The sequence below is a fragment of the Salvia splendens genome, chromosome 2 (assembly GCF_004379255.2).
Source record: "Salvia splendens isolate huo1 chromosome 2, SspV2, whole genome shotgun sequence".
NCBI lineage: Eukaryota > Viridiplantae > Streptophyta > Magnoliopsida > Lamiales > Lamiaceae > Salvia > Salvia splendens.
In genome coordinates, this window is record NC_056033.1 from 12063903 (window position 1) to 12077464 (window position 13562).

General features: G+C 40.4%; 2 protein-coding genes and 1 non-coding gene across 3 annotated transcripts; all 3 read left to right on the forward strand.

Annotated features, from left to right (window-relative positions):
• Positions 1–1954: 1954 nt before the first annotated feature.
• LOC121773832 (pentatricopeptide repeat-containing protein At3g18020-like) lies at positions 1955–5929 on the forward strand. The gene is made up of 2 exons (XM_042170754.1): positions 1955–2011; positions 4071–5929. Exons 1-2 carry the CDS (start codon positions 1955–1957, stop codon positions 5685–5687), a joined length of 1674 nt encoding a protein of 557 aa, XP_042026688.1. The 3' UTR covers positions 5688–5929.
• A 345-nt stretch (positions 5930–6274) lies between these two features.
• Positions 6275–6427, forward strand: LOC121793263. Its single transcript, XR_006049086.1, has one exon. It is a non-coding gene; the product is annotated as a U4 spliceosomal RNA (small nuclear RNA).
• A 3478-nt stretch (positions 6428–9905) lies between these two features.
• Positions 9906–13526, forward strand: LOC121788416 (beta-xylosidase/alpha-L-arabinofuranosidase 1-like). Its single transcript, XM_042187092.1, has 7 exons — positions 9906–10413; positions 11048–11335; positions 11425–11594; positions 11676–11773; positions 11843–12193; positions 12270–12680; positions 12754–13526. The coding sequence occupies exons 1-7, from the start codon at positions 10006–10008 to the stop codon at positions 13323–13325; spliced, it is 2298 nt and encodes a 765-aa protein (XP_042043026.1). The 5' UTR covers positions 9906–10005; the 3' UTR covers positions 13326–13526.
• The last annotated feature ends 36 nt before the right edge of the window (positions 13527–13562 follow it).

Genomic DNA, 13562 nt, shown 5'->3' on the forward strand with positions numbered 1-13562 from the left:
GTGCCCTGGTTGACGGCAATGTTTACATCGGCGTTGGGCTCGTGGCTGGTCAGCTTCACGGACATCCATCTGATTACGAATCCTAGTAGTACGGTATCGACCGCGACTTTTAGGCATTAACTGAGCTCGTGAACATTGCAAAGTCCATTCAGGCACGGCCCAATAATCTTGGTGTCTGATTGGATTGAACACCGTAGAATATTGGTATACCCAAACACTTGTGCGGTATACGGGATCAACAAGCGACAGCATGGGCTCGTTTCTAAACCGCGCAACTGCCGCTGCATGTGAACATGGAAGTCTCCACATCTGTCACTTTTGACATTTGCAGTTCGACTCCAAGTACTTTACCTTCCACTTATTACCACCATTTCCACCAATTCGACGCTTTGTTCGAACCACATAAAGCCCTGCAATTGTGTTTGGGACTCTCACATTATGTAATTGACCTTTTACATTATTTCTGCGCACCTTTTCATGGGCCCACGGGGTAAGTGGTGTGGCACACTGTGTTGATGCAATTGACCGCTCATTAAACCATTCTATTGTCCTCTAAAATATCAGATCAATGCAAGCTTTAATTGGGAGTTGTCTTGCGCCTCTCAACACATTGTTGTAAGATTCCACCATATTAGTGGTCATCTCACCCCATCTTTTGTGTTTGTCATACGCCAAATTCCATTTTTCTAACTCCACGACATCAAGGTACTGCACAGCCTCGTTGTTGATGGTTCGAAGTAAACGACGTCTGATCTTAAACTTTGCTTTCTTGGTAGCAATACCAATTTTCCAAACAAGTTTTTTTACCATGATGCGTTTGTGATTCTGCAAAACATTCTTTCTAACATGTACCAAGCAAAATCTGTGATGCCCCACATTGGGTTCTTCTTTCCATATGGGAGAATTCATTGCATCTATGATTCCCACATGCCTATCTGATATTACACATATTTCATGCTTGGCTACGTGAAGTCTAATACGTTCCATAAACCAAATCCAACTTTGTATGGTTTCCTCATCAACAATGGCATATGCAATAGGCAAACATTTCTTATTAGCATCAAATCCAACGGCAATAAGAATTTTACCTCGATATCGTCCACGTAGATGAGTTCCATCAACGGTTAAAACTGGTTTGCATAGTTGAAAAGCCTCCACAGCTGGACCAAAAGCCCAAAATACGTACTTGAAAACCTTGTTCATACCGTTGCTTAATCTGTCATCATGCAACCATTCGACAATTGTGCCAGGATTTTGTCTTTGCAACTCATTCAAATAAGCTGGTAAAACTTTGAAATTCCACTCCCACGAACCATACACAAGCTCAATAGCTGTCCTCCGAGCATACCATGCTTTCTTGTAACTAACTTTCACATGAAATCTATTTTCAATATCCGCCACAATTGCTTTTACCTTGTAGCAAGGATCGTTTTCTATCTGATGTCGAACACTCAACGCTATCATACCCGACGAAAGATTAGCGTGCCCATTATAATTACGATCCCCCATGCAAGTATGAGCAGTGCTAAACACTCTAATTTGCCAGTGTTCATCATGCTTCCTCAATGTTGCTCGGCACTCCCACAAACATGGCGGTAAGGACTTATCTTTCGGATTTCCTTGTGGCCACTTACAAACTGCATGCCATCTCTTTCCTTTACTTTCAGCAACTGTATATTGTCGGATTTTTTCCAAATGCCAAAAAGTCACAGCTGACTTCAATTCCAATTTGGTTTTAAATTTAGTATGCAAACCGACATTGCTCGGATCTTTTTCACTCCAATAATGCACATTGAGATCATCAGACTCAAAGTTTTTTGGATCAAAACTATCATATGGACCTGGTAAGGTGCGAAAATAGTTCATACCAGGCTGTGGGAACTGTGGAACTACTCTTTCTCGTACTGCTCTTCCTCCAATTGATGTTTCTCCAACCACTGTTTCTCCAACCGGAATGGATGTTCTTGCAGCAACAAATTGGTCCTCATCCGATGAAGCACCATATGAATCTGTACTATCCGGGTCGACATCTTCAGAATCATAAGGTGATTGTGGATCAAGAAAGTCGACTTTATCAGGACCAATTATGGCCTCAACCACATCACAGTTGTCATTGTCCCCTAAATGCATGCCTCCAACATCAAAATCTTGTGTTGTATCGAAGCATGGTTCTTGGCCTCTCGTAGACGTACCAACATCAAAATCTTGTGTTGCAGCGAAATATGGTTTTCGGCCTCTCGTAGACGTACCAACATCATTACTCATGAGAAGATGACTATGTTGTTGAGTAATTGACGAATATTCAACATACAATTCAATTTGACCTCCTGTAGTCATACTCTCTCTAAACATTAGTGGCATGTATACTTCTTTTAGTAAAATACCTATATACGTGATTGAAGATCCATACAATATATGACGTTTCCATACTATTTGAAGTTTGTTTTCAAATATGTTTATCCCTATCCTTTCACAAATTGTTTCCACAAGCTTATCGTAGGAAATACTTTCATCCAACATAATCAATCCTTTTGCAAAAGGAGGATCATATGAAATAACTGTTCCGGGAATTATCTTTCCACCCCAATATAAATAGACACACCACGTCATACTATCTGCATTAATGTCAAACACAAATATTGGTCAAAAATATTTCTTTACAGTACACTACAATATATACTATCATAACAACCTATTAAATATGGGTAAAAAATTATATATACTACACCATATAATACCATAGCAATTGGTCAAAATATTTCTATTAATTACAATGCAATTTATAATACTATAACAATCCGTCAAATAATTATATAAATTACACTACAATATATACTAATGTTTGGAAGAATGTGTAAAAAATTAGATATACTAACCGATTGCGAGGACTAATATTTGGAAGAATGAGCCAAAATCGAAATCTACACGCTTCAATCCACCACCGAGTTGACCCGACCAAGGCAAGCGTTTTCGCGTTTTTGGAAGGTTTTTCGCGTTTTGGGAAGAGAATGTGACTAAGGTTTGCGATTTTGGGGGAGATCTGGGAAATATGTTGTAACAGAAAAACGCAGACCAGGTTGGCGTGTTCTTGTTAAAAACACCAACGAACTTGGCGTTTTATCACTTAAACACGCCATCAAGACAGGCGCCTTTACTATTAAACACGCCAACAAAGACAGGCGCCTTTACTATTAAACACGCCAACTTTGTTGGCGTGTTATAATTTAAGTATATCGATTGAAAATACGAGCAAAATACGCTGCCATATTAAAACGCCAACTGTGTTGGCGTTTTACGTAATGACACGCCTTTACCAGTGGCATTTTTAGTTAAAGACACGCCATTTTCATTGGCGTTTTTCCCATAAATGGAATAGATAACAAAATGGGTACATTTACGTAATTTTAAAGGCCAACTGCCCTATAAGCCCGATTTTCTCATGCATCCACAAGCTATGCACCGTCGACGGAGACGCCGACGACGCCATCCGCCTTCTGCATCAGCTCTGCAGGCGCGGATACGAACTCGACTCCCTCAACATCAACAGCATCATCCACGCCCTCTGCCACGTCAGACGCTTTGAAGAAGCCCACCACCATTTTCTCGACTTCATCTCCTCCAATTGCGCCCCCCGACGAGCGCACCTGCAACGTCCTCATCGCGCGCCTCCTCAACTGTTAAATCCTCTAAATTCTGTCCCACATCGACTTGGTGAAGATCCCATCTAATCTATATAAGTATGGATAACCCTCCCCCTTATGAGGCCTTTTAAGGGGTGAGTGGCCCATTTCTAATATGGTATCAGAGCGGGCCCAAGTCGATGATGGTTTTCTCTTTATCTCTTATCTACCTCACGAGTGGAAGACCGATGTCCTTTCCGGCCCACATCGATGATGGTTTCTCTTGCATTGCCTACCCACTTGATGGAAGACCGATGTCCTTTCCGGCCCACACGTGAGGGGGCGTGTTAAATCATCTAAATGCTGTCCCACATCGACTTGGTGAAGATCCCATCTAATCTATATAAGTATGGATAACCCTCCCCCCTATGAGGCCTTTTAAGGGGTGAGTGGCCCATTTCTAATATCAACAGAGGACATCCCCACCGCACATTGGTTGTGATTAAGGCTTTGGTCGCCGAGAAGCCGGAGTTTGTGCCGTCTTTGGTGAATTACAATCGTTTGATTGATGGGTTGTGTAAATTGGGGAAATTGGAATCCGCGCATGTGATGTTTTACCAAATCTTATCGAGTGGGCATTGCCCTAGTGTTGTTGTCTCGTATACTACTTTGATTCATGGGGATTGTGAGATTGGGGATATGGACGCTGCCCAGAAGGTGCTCGATGAAATGTCTGAGAGGGGCGTGCGTCCTAATGCGTTTGCTTACTGTGCTTTACTTGGTGTGGTTTTGAGGAAAAGGGAGTTTGAGAAAGCGAATGTCTTGATCGGAAAAATTTGGGAGGTCATGGAATCCACCTTTGATGTGAAAATTAATAATGCAGCATTTAGCAATGTGATTGATTATTTGTGTAGAGAAGGGTTGTTTCATGAGGTGTTTAACATAGCAGAACATATGCCGCAAGTCAAGAACGTTCACCAAGAGTTCTCTTACGGGCAAATGATCGATTCGCTGTGTAGGTCTGAGAGGTATAATGGTGCTACCAGAATTGTATATATAATGAGAAAGAGGGGTTTTTCTCCAAGTTCAGTTTCATATAATTCAATTCTTCATGGTCTATGCAAGGATGGTGATTTCTTGAGGGCTTTTCAGTTGCTCGAAGAAGGTATATGTCTTGGTTACTCACCCTCCGAGTTTACTTATGCAATCTTGGTTGAGGGTCTATGCCAGCAATGTGAAGTAGATAAAGCAAACCAAGTGCTAAACGTGATGTTGAGTAAGAAGCATGTGGATGGGACTAGGATATACAATATCTATTTGAGGGCTCTTTGTCGAATGAAAAACCCTTCAGAGCTTCTAAACGTGCTTGTTTTGATGCTGCAGTCGAACTGCCCACCTGATATAATTAGCCTGAATACTTTGATAAAGGGCTTTTGCATGATGGGAAAGATGGAAGAGGCTTTGCAGGTGCTTAATGATATGATCAATGGTAAATTTTGTGCTCCGGATAAGGTGACCTTCACTACTATTATTCAGGGGCTTCTAAATGTTGGTAAGGCTGAAGAAGCAATGAGATTCTTGCATCATGTCATGCCAGAGAAAGGGTTTTCCCCTGGTGTCGTGACATACAATGCTGTGCTTCGTGGATTGGTTAAACTCGGCCAAGCCAGAGAAGCTATGGAACTTTTCAATAATATGATCTGCCGTGGGGTGGCTGCTGATTGTTTGACTCACACTGTTATAATTGAAGGGCTGTGTGAGTCTAACTCAATTGATGATGCTGTGAAATTTTGGAGCAATGTCGTTTGGCCTTCTGCGGTTCATGACAGTTTTGTGTATTCTGCTCTGCTTAAAGGGCTTTGTCGTTCAGAGAGGTTTAGTGAGGCGTGTCACTTGCTATATGAAATGGCAGATTGTGGAGTCGCTCTTAACAATGTGAATTACAACATTGTGATTGGTTGTGCTTGCAAGTTAGGTTTAAAGAAGGGAACTTATCAGATTGTGGGCGAGATGAGGAAAAATGGCTTGAGGCCCGACTCAGTAACGTGGAGAATACTGGATAAATAGCAGGATGCAGTAGCGAAGACATCATCATCCGCTAGACTAGCTGAACAGTTATGAGGATTGTGCGATAAGAGATGAAAACCGTGTTAATCTAATCTGTATCAAGGCCCGTATAATATCATATGATAATGCTACTCAAAGAACTTTCTCACTCTTGATCTTGTCAATTTAGCAAGCAACTGAGATGTTCCTTGTTTGATGATAGGAGATGTTTGATTAGTTTGAAAGGCTTTCTTTGTTTGATATTTTGTTGGAGTTGCAATTGCAAGATCCATGTATTTGTGGAGCATTTGAGTGGGTAAGATAAACACCGTTGCTTCGACCAACTCCCAAATAAATTCATGTGGCAGTCTGATCCCATTCAATATTCCTTTGCTGCTCAAGTACAAACGGGCTATGTATTCTAGTTTTGAAAGAAAGGGGTTTCCATGAACAATATTTTAATCCCACATCGGCAAATACACTCAAAAATTCAAGTATAGTTTTTTGTATAAAAGGGCGAGGAAGTGGTTGTCCCACATCGGTTAACACACTGAAAAATGAAGTGTAGCTTGTTGTACAAAAGGGTGACTAAGTAGATGAAGCATAGCATCTTTGCGCTTGGGGCAATGACGCAGCTAGTGAGGTTCTAACCGAGGCGCGTCTATTGCTGGTTGAAAACTATTTCCAAACCCCCTCTTCGGCCATTGCTTGACCTTGGCCGTCGAGAATTTCTGGAAGGTCTCCCTTTTCAGGGGAAAGACCTACAATAACAGTTCTAATTTTTGCAACAAATGTGGCTTCTGGATCAGAACAACTTCTTGTTGAAAACTGAGATGCTGAAAAAAAACTACTACTACTATATGAAAAGGCAAACTTATTCCCCCATGAGAGTTGCATGTTTTCATTTCAATGTAATCCGTGAATAAAGTTGCCCGACAAGTGAATTACAACATGTGATAGATGGTAACCGACACTATGCCTGATTGCATTGCATGTATTGATAATAGCAAGTGGGACTCTTCCCATCTCTCTAAGCTACAAATCATAAATTTCAACAACTAATCATATCTAAAACTAGGATGATTATATATAAATGGCGTTTATTACTGCTATTTGTGCCATTACGGCGGCTACCTTTTTAATACTACTAAGATTTTTATTTTGTAAAATTACAACACTAAAATGTTGGACAGCAGGACTGGAAAAAGCAATTATTGTATTGCTTAATCTTTTTCTTCTATCTGGTTTCATAGTAGTGGTTTATTTTTACTACTATTATTATAACACTAAAATAATACTAGTATATCTTTCATTTTTTATTTACGGAGTATCATAATTAGTTCCTGATATAATCAAGTCTAATTTACTAATTTTATGTCGATAAGTACCACGACAATTATTAAATTACTCAACTCACCACCTTATTTAAATTAGTTAGGATAGGGGTCCCTTGCCTGTGTTTTGAACAAGACAAGCAAAACAAATAAGCAAAATATACTTCAAAAACTAGTAGTATATCCTAAAAACTGGACCAATTTAGTTCTACATGACCAAGCTTAGTCTGTAGCCAATCAAATATCATTGAGAGATGTTTTTTTATTGTATTTTAGTAAATATAAAATTAACGTTTACACTTTTATAATATTATATTTGTATAAAAGGCCATCGGCTGACACGACACACATCACAAAAATAACAAGAACTTTAGCTTGTCGCGTTATCATTTTTCCACTAGAATTCTCATTCGGTAAAAAGTAATGAATAAAAATAAAAAAAAATCCAGTTTTTAGAATGGAGAAATCAACCCACTCAAATGGAAATAATATTATATAAACTAATATTAGAGGCAAGTATGTAGATTAATGTTTTCTACTTCTCTTATTTGTTGCGAGTAGGCATTGTGATGACATTGATGTAGTGGTCAAGTCCATCAAATGCCAAACTTTTGGTTTTTTACTTTAGACCCACTCCAATATTCAATTACTAGTAAAGAGTTTTATGTATTTAATTCTAATAACTGTTATAGTTTGCGTAAAAGTGAATCTAATAACATCAAATTCTTATGCTAACTTATTCATCAATAAATACTCATTTTAGGTGCATATATGATTGATTGAGAGTAACAAAAAACTATGTTATCAATGTGCATCGTGCTCGTGCGTGCTTAGGAACCATAACGACATATATATGCGCTTTTCTATTTCCATAGGCACAATCAGTACTGAATAACGCCAACCATGAAAAATATCTCATGATTTTTTGGAGCTAATACATTAGCACATTTCAATCAAGATTGCCGCCCATCAATATGTACATGACAAAAACCATAACAAATAAAAATATTACTTACAATATTAGTACTATACATTATTTTACCTGCAATAAGATCTGATGCATAAAAAAATTGTGTGCTGTATCCCATTTTTTATATGGTCCATATGCACTCCCAAGAAGGAATCATGATCTCGACGTTTGTTGGTTTGTATTCTTTCGTCATTTCACAGAATAAATCATTATTATATCATTTGCATTGGAGAAATATAGATATTATATGATAGTAATGATTAAGTAGGTGCACTCATCTCATGATATCGCAAAGATTAAATTAATTCGACAATTGTTGGAAAAATCAAGACTAAAAATGCATGGGGCCTTTTTTTTAGAATACTCCTACTATTACTAAATATGAATCGGCAATTCCTTCGTCTTCTAAACTACTCCCAAAAGAATATATTGATCCAAATACTATATTCAATTATTCAAATCTAACCCTACAAGACCACATTTCATGTATGTCTATAGCAGTATTATTTAACAAAACAAAACAAAATAATTAGAATTTAATAAAAAAATTCTAATTGAAGAGAAATAGTAGTACTTCCGTGGGGGTGCGAGCCCATAACTGTCAGTCTGTCATTAATTGCAAGGTTTAGAATAGTAATTAAAGTAAATAAATTTTAATTGGAGTGGTTAAGTATTAGTTACGATATGTTAATTGCATGATTTGTGTGGCGTTCAGGAAATTTGGAGCGCACTGGAGTGTTGTTCTTGAATAATGCAAGCTATTTCGAAATTAAAAAATAAAAGTGAACTACCAAATGTATATTTATATTATCATTTAATCCACGTAAGGAAGTAGTTTCCCAAAAGATACACAGTTTGTAATTCTACATTGAAGTGATACCTAATATTGGTTGAATAAAACACCGCGAGAAGATGATTGTTGTCGCATCCTTCTAGAGCACCCCTCTATAATTTTGTTCATCTACAATAAATTAGTTGCATTCCAACCATTATTTCTATCTCAGGAGTGGCTTTCAAAACTTGCATTAAATAATTGCACTATAACTAAAGTTTGATTAAAAGTATACAAACAAAATTGTGCAAACGCGATGTACTTTGATTGCTCTAGTATATGAACATAATTAAGAAAAATATTGCTTTAATTTCTTTTAGTATATTGGTATTTTATTTAGATAGCGAATCAAGGAATAAAAAATTGTCTTTTATTCATTCACACACTATAATAATGGTTAGCATCAATTTTGTTTCCCTCGTGAGTCGAAGATAAGATTTCCTCAACTCTATTTTGTAAGTAATAATATCAAAATTATGTAAACAGAACACTAAATCTGATTTAGGTAATATTCCAAAGAGTAGGACACAAAAAAATGACGACGTCGTCGTGTTGGCAGTGGCACATTTACTCCGGTAATAATAATAGAGACGTTTCCGAAAACTATAAACCCATTCACAAAAAATTGAATAGGATTTCCAAATCTAAATACCTTGTCAAGTTGAATACAAAGTGGAGAATTTCAGAAACATACACATTTTTATAAACCAATCAAAGAGTTTCGTAAATAAATTAATTCAGGTTCCACAATTAGTGAGACGTAAATCATTGCAATATTCTCACATCCTTGGCATACAACAAAAAACCAGCCCCACATGGCCACATTTTAAGTATTAATAAAAGCTCAAACACGCCTTCTTTCCAATAAACCTTGAAACAAAACCTGTCTCGTACATATAAGTATTATCTTCACGGATTCATGTAACAGTCCTGCTCTGCTTTCCTACAAAAATCTTGGCCCTTTTTCTCTTTTTTTAGAGAGAGATAGAAAGGGAAAGAGATTGGGTGGAGTAAGAAGTAAACAAAGTGAGAGAGAGTATTATTATAATTCACAATGGACCCCAACACATCCATCACGGGTGTGCGCAAAACAACCTCATCTTAATACTACAACATTTCCTCCTCTATAAAGACCACTGCTCAAGATCACTTCTCTTCCATTCTACTTCTCTCTCTCTCTATTTTTGCAGGGAGCTATTCAAAATGGCTCCTGCTTCTTTCCCCTGTTTCGCGGGTCTCTGCATAGTCCTCCTGAGTTTGAGGCCCATTCTTAGCCAGGCCCAGCCCGTTTTCGCCTGCGATGTGGCGAACAATCCCGGGCTGAAGAACCTGAGCTTCTGCGACCCGTCATTGGACGTGCAAGCCCGGGTGAGCGACCTAGTGAGCAGGCTGACTCTGCAGGAGAAAATCGGTTGGCTCGTGAATGCTGCCAAGGGGATTACCCGCCTCGGCATACCCAACTACGAGTGGTGGTCCGAGGCCCTGCACGGCGTCTCCAATGTCGGCCCGGGCACCCGCTTCACCTCCCTCGTCCCCGGCGCCACTAGCTTCCCTCAGGTCATCCTCACCGCAGCCACATTTAACGAATCTCTCTTTCACACCATTGGCAAGGTACTAAATGCACTTCAACTATTCTTTTTCAATCAATCTCTGCGTGTGTGTGTGTTTTGCTATCCCGGGCCTGGTTGGTTGCTCTCTCTGTTTCCCAAGATATCAAGATTAAGCTTTTGCATATTTTATTTATTAATTTGATTTTATCCATTATTAGAGGCTCTCGTGCTTTTGAAAATGACAACCATAAAAGTTGAGGTAGACCGGCATTTAGCATTATTCAGGATGTCATGCTATATTCTTAAAACATAATTTAAGAGCATCGTGTACGAATTATGCAAGCTTGTATCCAGCTACTCTTTTACCTGATTACCACTACCTGTCGTATTACAGACGTTGTTACGCTAATTGCCCAACTCAGACGAAAAGCCAATCTACCAGAAAATATTCTTTTTTACTATTATTACTATTACTTTTCAAAAAGCAGGCTAACTCCTCATTATTGAAGTTTGCATAATGAATCCGAAGCCTCTTTTGGTTTTAGTCTTTATTTGGTTTGAAAATACAGATGGTTTGATTAAGACTGGTTAACAGACTAAGATTAATCACCGCCATTGTTAGATCTAGGTTGGTAACTAAGACATCCCTTTCGATAATGAATGAGTGATTAGGAATTCAAAGTGGTTGGGTGCAGGTGGTGTCCACGGAGGCAAGAGCAATGCACAATGTAGGGTTAGCCGGGCTGACATACTGGTCGCCCAATGTGAACATCTTCCGCGACCCGAGATGGGGACGGGGGCAGGAGACTCCTGGAGAAGACCCCGTCCTCTCCAGCAAATACGGGGCTGCGTATGTGAGAGGCCTGCAGCAGAGTGATGACGGCGATAAGGAGAAGCTCAAGGTTGCTGCCTGCTGCAAGCACTACACGGCTTATGATGTCGATAACTGGAAAGGAATACAGAGATACAGTTTCAACGCTATCGTAATTCCTACTACTCAACAAATTTATAACTCTATCATACTATATATAATAGTAGCACAAGATTTAAAGAAATCTGTGTGTTTTATTAGGTGACGCAGCAGGATATGGACGACACATTCCAGCCGCCGTTCAAGAGCTGTGTTATCGACGGAGATGTGGCGAGCGTCATGTGCTCTTACAATCAAGTAAATGGCAAGCCCACTTGCGGTGACCCTGACCTCTTGGCTGGTGTCATTCGAGGCCAATGGAAGTTGAATGGGTGACCACACTACTCTTTCTTTTATTTAGTAGTACTGCATACAGAATGAAACATTTTCTAATAGCTATTCTTTCCCTGCAGTTACATAGTTTCGGATTGTGATTCGCTAAACGAGATGTTCAATGCACAAAAGTACACTAAGACACCCGAAGAAACGGCTGCCTTAGCTGTGAATTCAGGTCTGCATGCTTATTGAGTTTGAGAGGTTGAATCTGTTTGATAACTAATTCAATTGTTGGTAAATGCAGGGTTGGATCTCAACTGCGGTAATTTCCTCAGCAATAACGCTCAAAAAGCAGTCGATCGTGGCCTGCTCAATGAGACAACAATTGACAAAGCTGTCTCAAACAACTTCGCAACCATGATGAGGCTGGGATTCTTCGACGGTAACCCCACCAACCAACTCTATGGCAAGCTCGGACCTAAAGACGTCTGCACTCCAGAAAACCAGAACCTTGCTCGTGAAGTTGCACGACAAGGCATTGTGCTGCTCAAGAACTCCGCTGGCTCCCTCCCTCTGTCCTCTGCTTCCATCAAGTCCTTGGCCGTTATCGGCCCCAATGCCAACGCGACACACACCATGCTAGGCAACTACGAAGGTATGTATGTATGCACTCTTTCTCACTGATTCATCAATGTAGTAGCAAATCAGTCTTTGATGGGGATGAGTTTCAGGCATTCCATGCAAGTACACGACACCGTTGCAGGGCCTAACGGCCACAACAGCCACATTGTATCAGCCGGGCTGCGCTGACACGTCATGCGCCACAGCTCAAGTGGACGCGGCCAAGAAGGTGGCCGCGTCCGCTGATGCTGTAGTGCTGGTGATGGGATCGGATCAGTCCATCGAGAGGGAGAGTCTGGACAGAGTGAACATCACTCTCCCCGGGCAGCAGCAGCTCTTGGTATCCAAGGTTGCAAGCGTCTCCAAGGGGCCCGTGATTCTCGTGATAATGTCGGGTGGAGGCATGGACGTGCAGTTTGCCAAAGAAGACCCCAAGATCACGAGCATCCTGTGGGTCGGCTTCCCCGGTGAGGCAGGCGGGGCCGCCATCGCTGACGTCATATTCGGGGCCTACAACCCTAGTAAGTCTTGCTAGTAAAATTAAAACACACCAACTCTGTTTATGACTGATAAAGTGTTATTGTGAATTTGCAGGTGGTAGATTGCCTATGACATGGTATCCCGAATCATACGCTGACACGGTCGACATGACAGACATGCACATGAGGCCGAATCCAGCCACGGGCTTCCCTGGCCGGAGCTACCGGTTTTACAAGGGCCCCACGGTCTTCTCATTCGGGGACGGGCTGAGTTACACTGCGTTTAGTCATGAGGTGGTCGCGGCGCCTAAGGTTGTGTCCTTGGCTCTGGAAGAAGGGCACGCGTGCCTTTCGTCCGAGTGCAAGTCGATCGAAGCTGTGGAGGAGAGGTGCGAGAATTTGGCATTCGATATTCATTTGAGAGTGAAGAATGTGGGGGAGATGAGGGGAAGTCACACGGTTCTCTTGTTCTCTAGCCCTCCGCAGCTGCACAATGCACCTCAGAAGCAGCTGGTGGGATTTCAGAAAATGCATATAGAGGCAGGGGGAGAAGGGGTGGCTCGATTCGACGTCGATGTTTGTAAGCATCTGAGCGTTGTGGATGAGAATGGGAAGAGAAGGGTTGGGTTAGGGGATCATCTTCTTCATGTGGGAAGCTTGAAGCATTCGTTGACACTGAGGGTTTGAATGTATTCTCATTGGGGGGGTATATTTCCTTTTTTCTTATGTTTGCTCTGTTTTAATCTTTCTTTTCGGAAAGGGAAAAAGAAAGAAATTGGAGGGTGGAAATGGCAACAATGGGTAGAGGAAGAAGATTTATAACTTAAAATCACAACTGTAATCAGTTTCTTCTTATTTCAATGGAAATATGCCATTTTTTTAATATTATTTCTTCTCTTGAAGTTTTAATTTACCGTATGGAAT

Excerpts from the sequence above, each read along its gene's own strand:
- LOC121773832 (XM_042170754.1), top strand. The coding sequence starts at position 1,955 with ATGGATGTTCTTGCAGCAACAAATTGGTCCTCATCCGATGAAGCACCA. Across the intron at positions 2,012-4,070 it reads ATGAAGCACCATATGAATCT|TGGCCCATTTCTAATATCAA; the intron begins GTACTATCCGGG and ends TTAAGGGGTGAG.
- LOC121788416 (XM_042187092.1), top strand. The coding sequence starts at position 10,006 with ATGGCTCCTGCTTCTTTCCCCTGTTTCGCGGGTCTCTGCATAGTCCTC. Across the intron at positions 10,414-11,047 it reads TCTTTCACACCATTGGCAAG|GTGGTGTCCACGGAGGCAAG; the intron begins GTACTAAATGCA and ends GGTTGGGTGCAG. Across the intron at positions 11,336-11,424 it reads GATACAGTTTCAACGCTATC|GTGACGCAGCAGGATATGGA; the intron begins GTAATTCCTACT and ends GTGTTTTATTAG.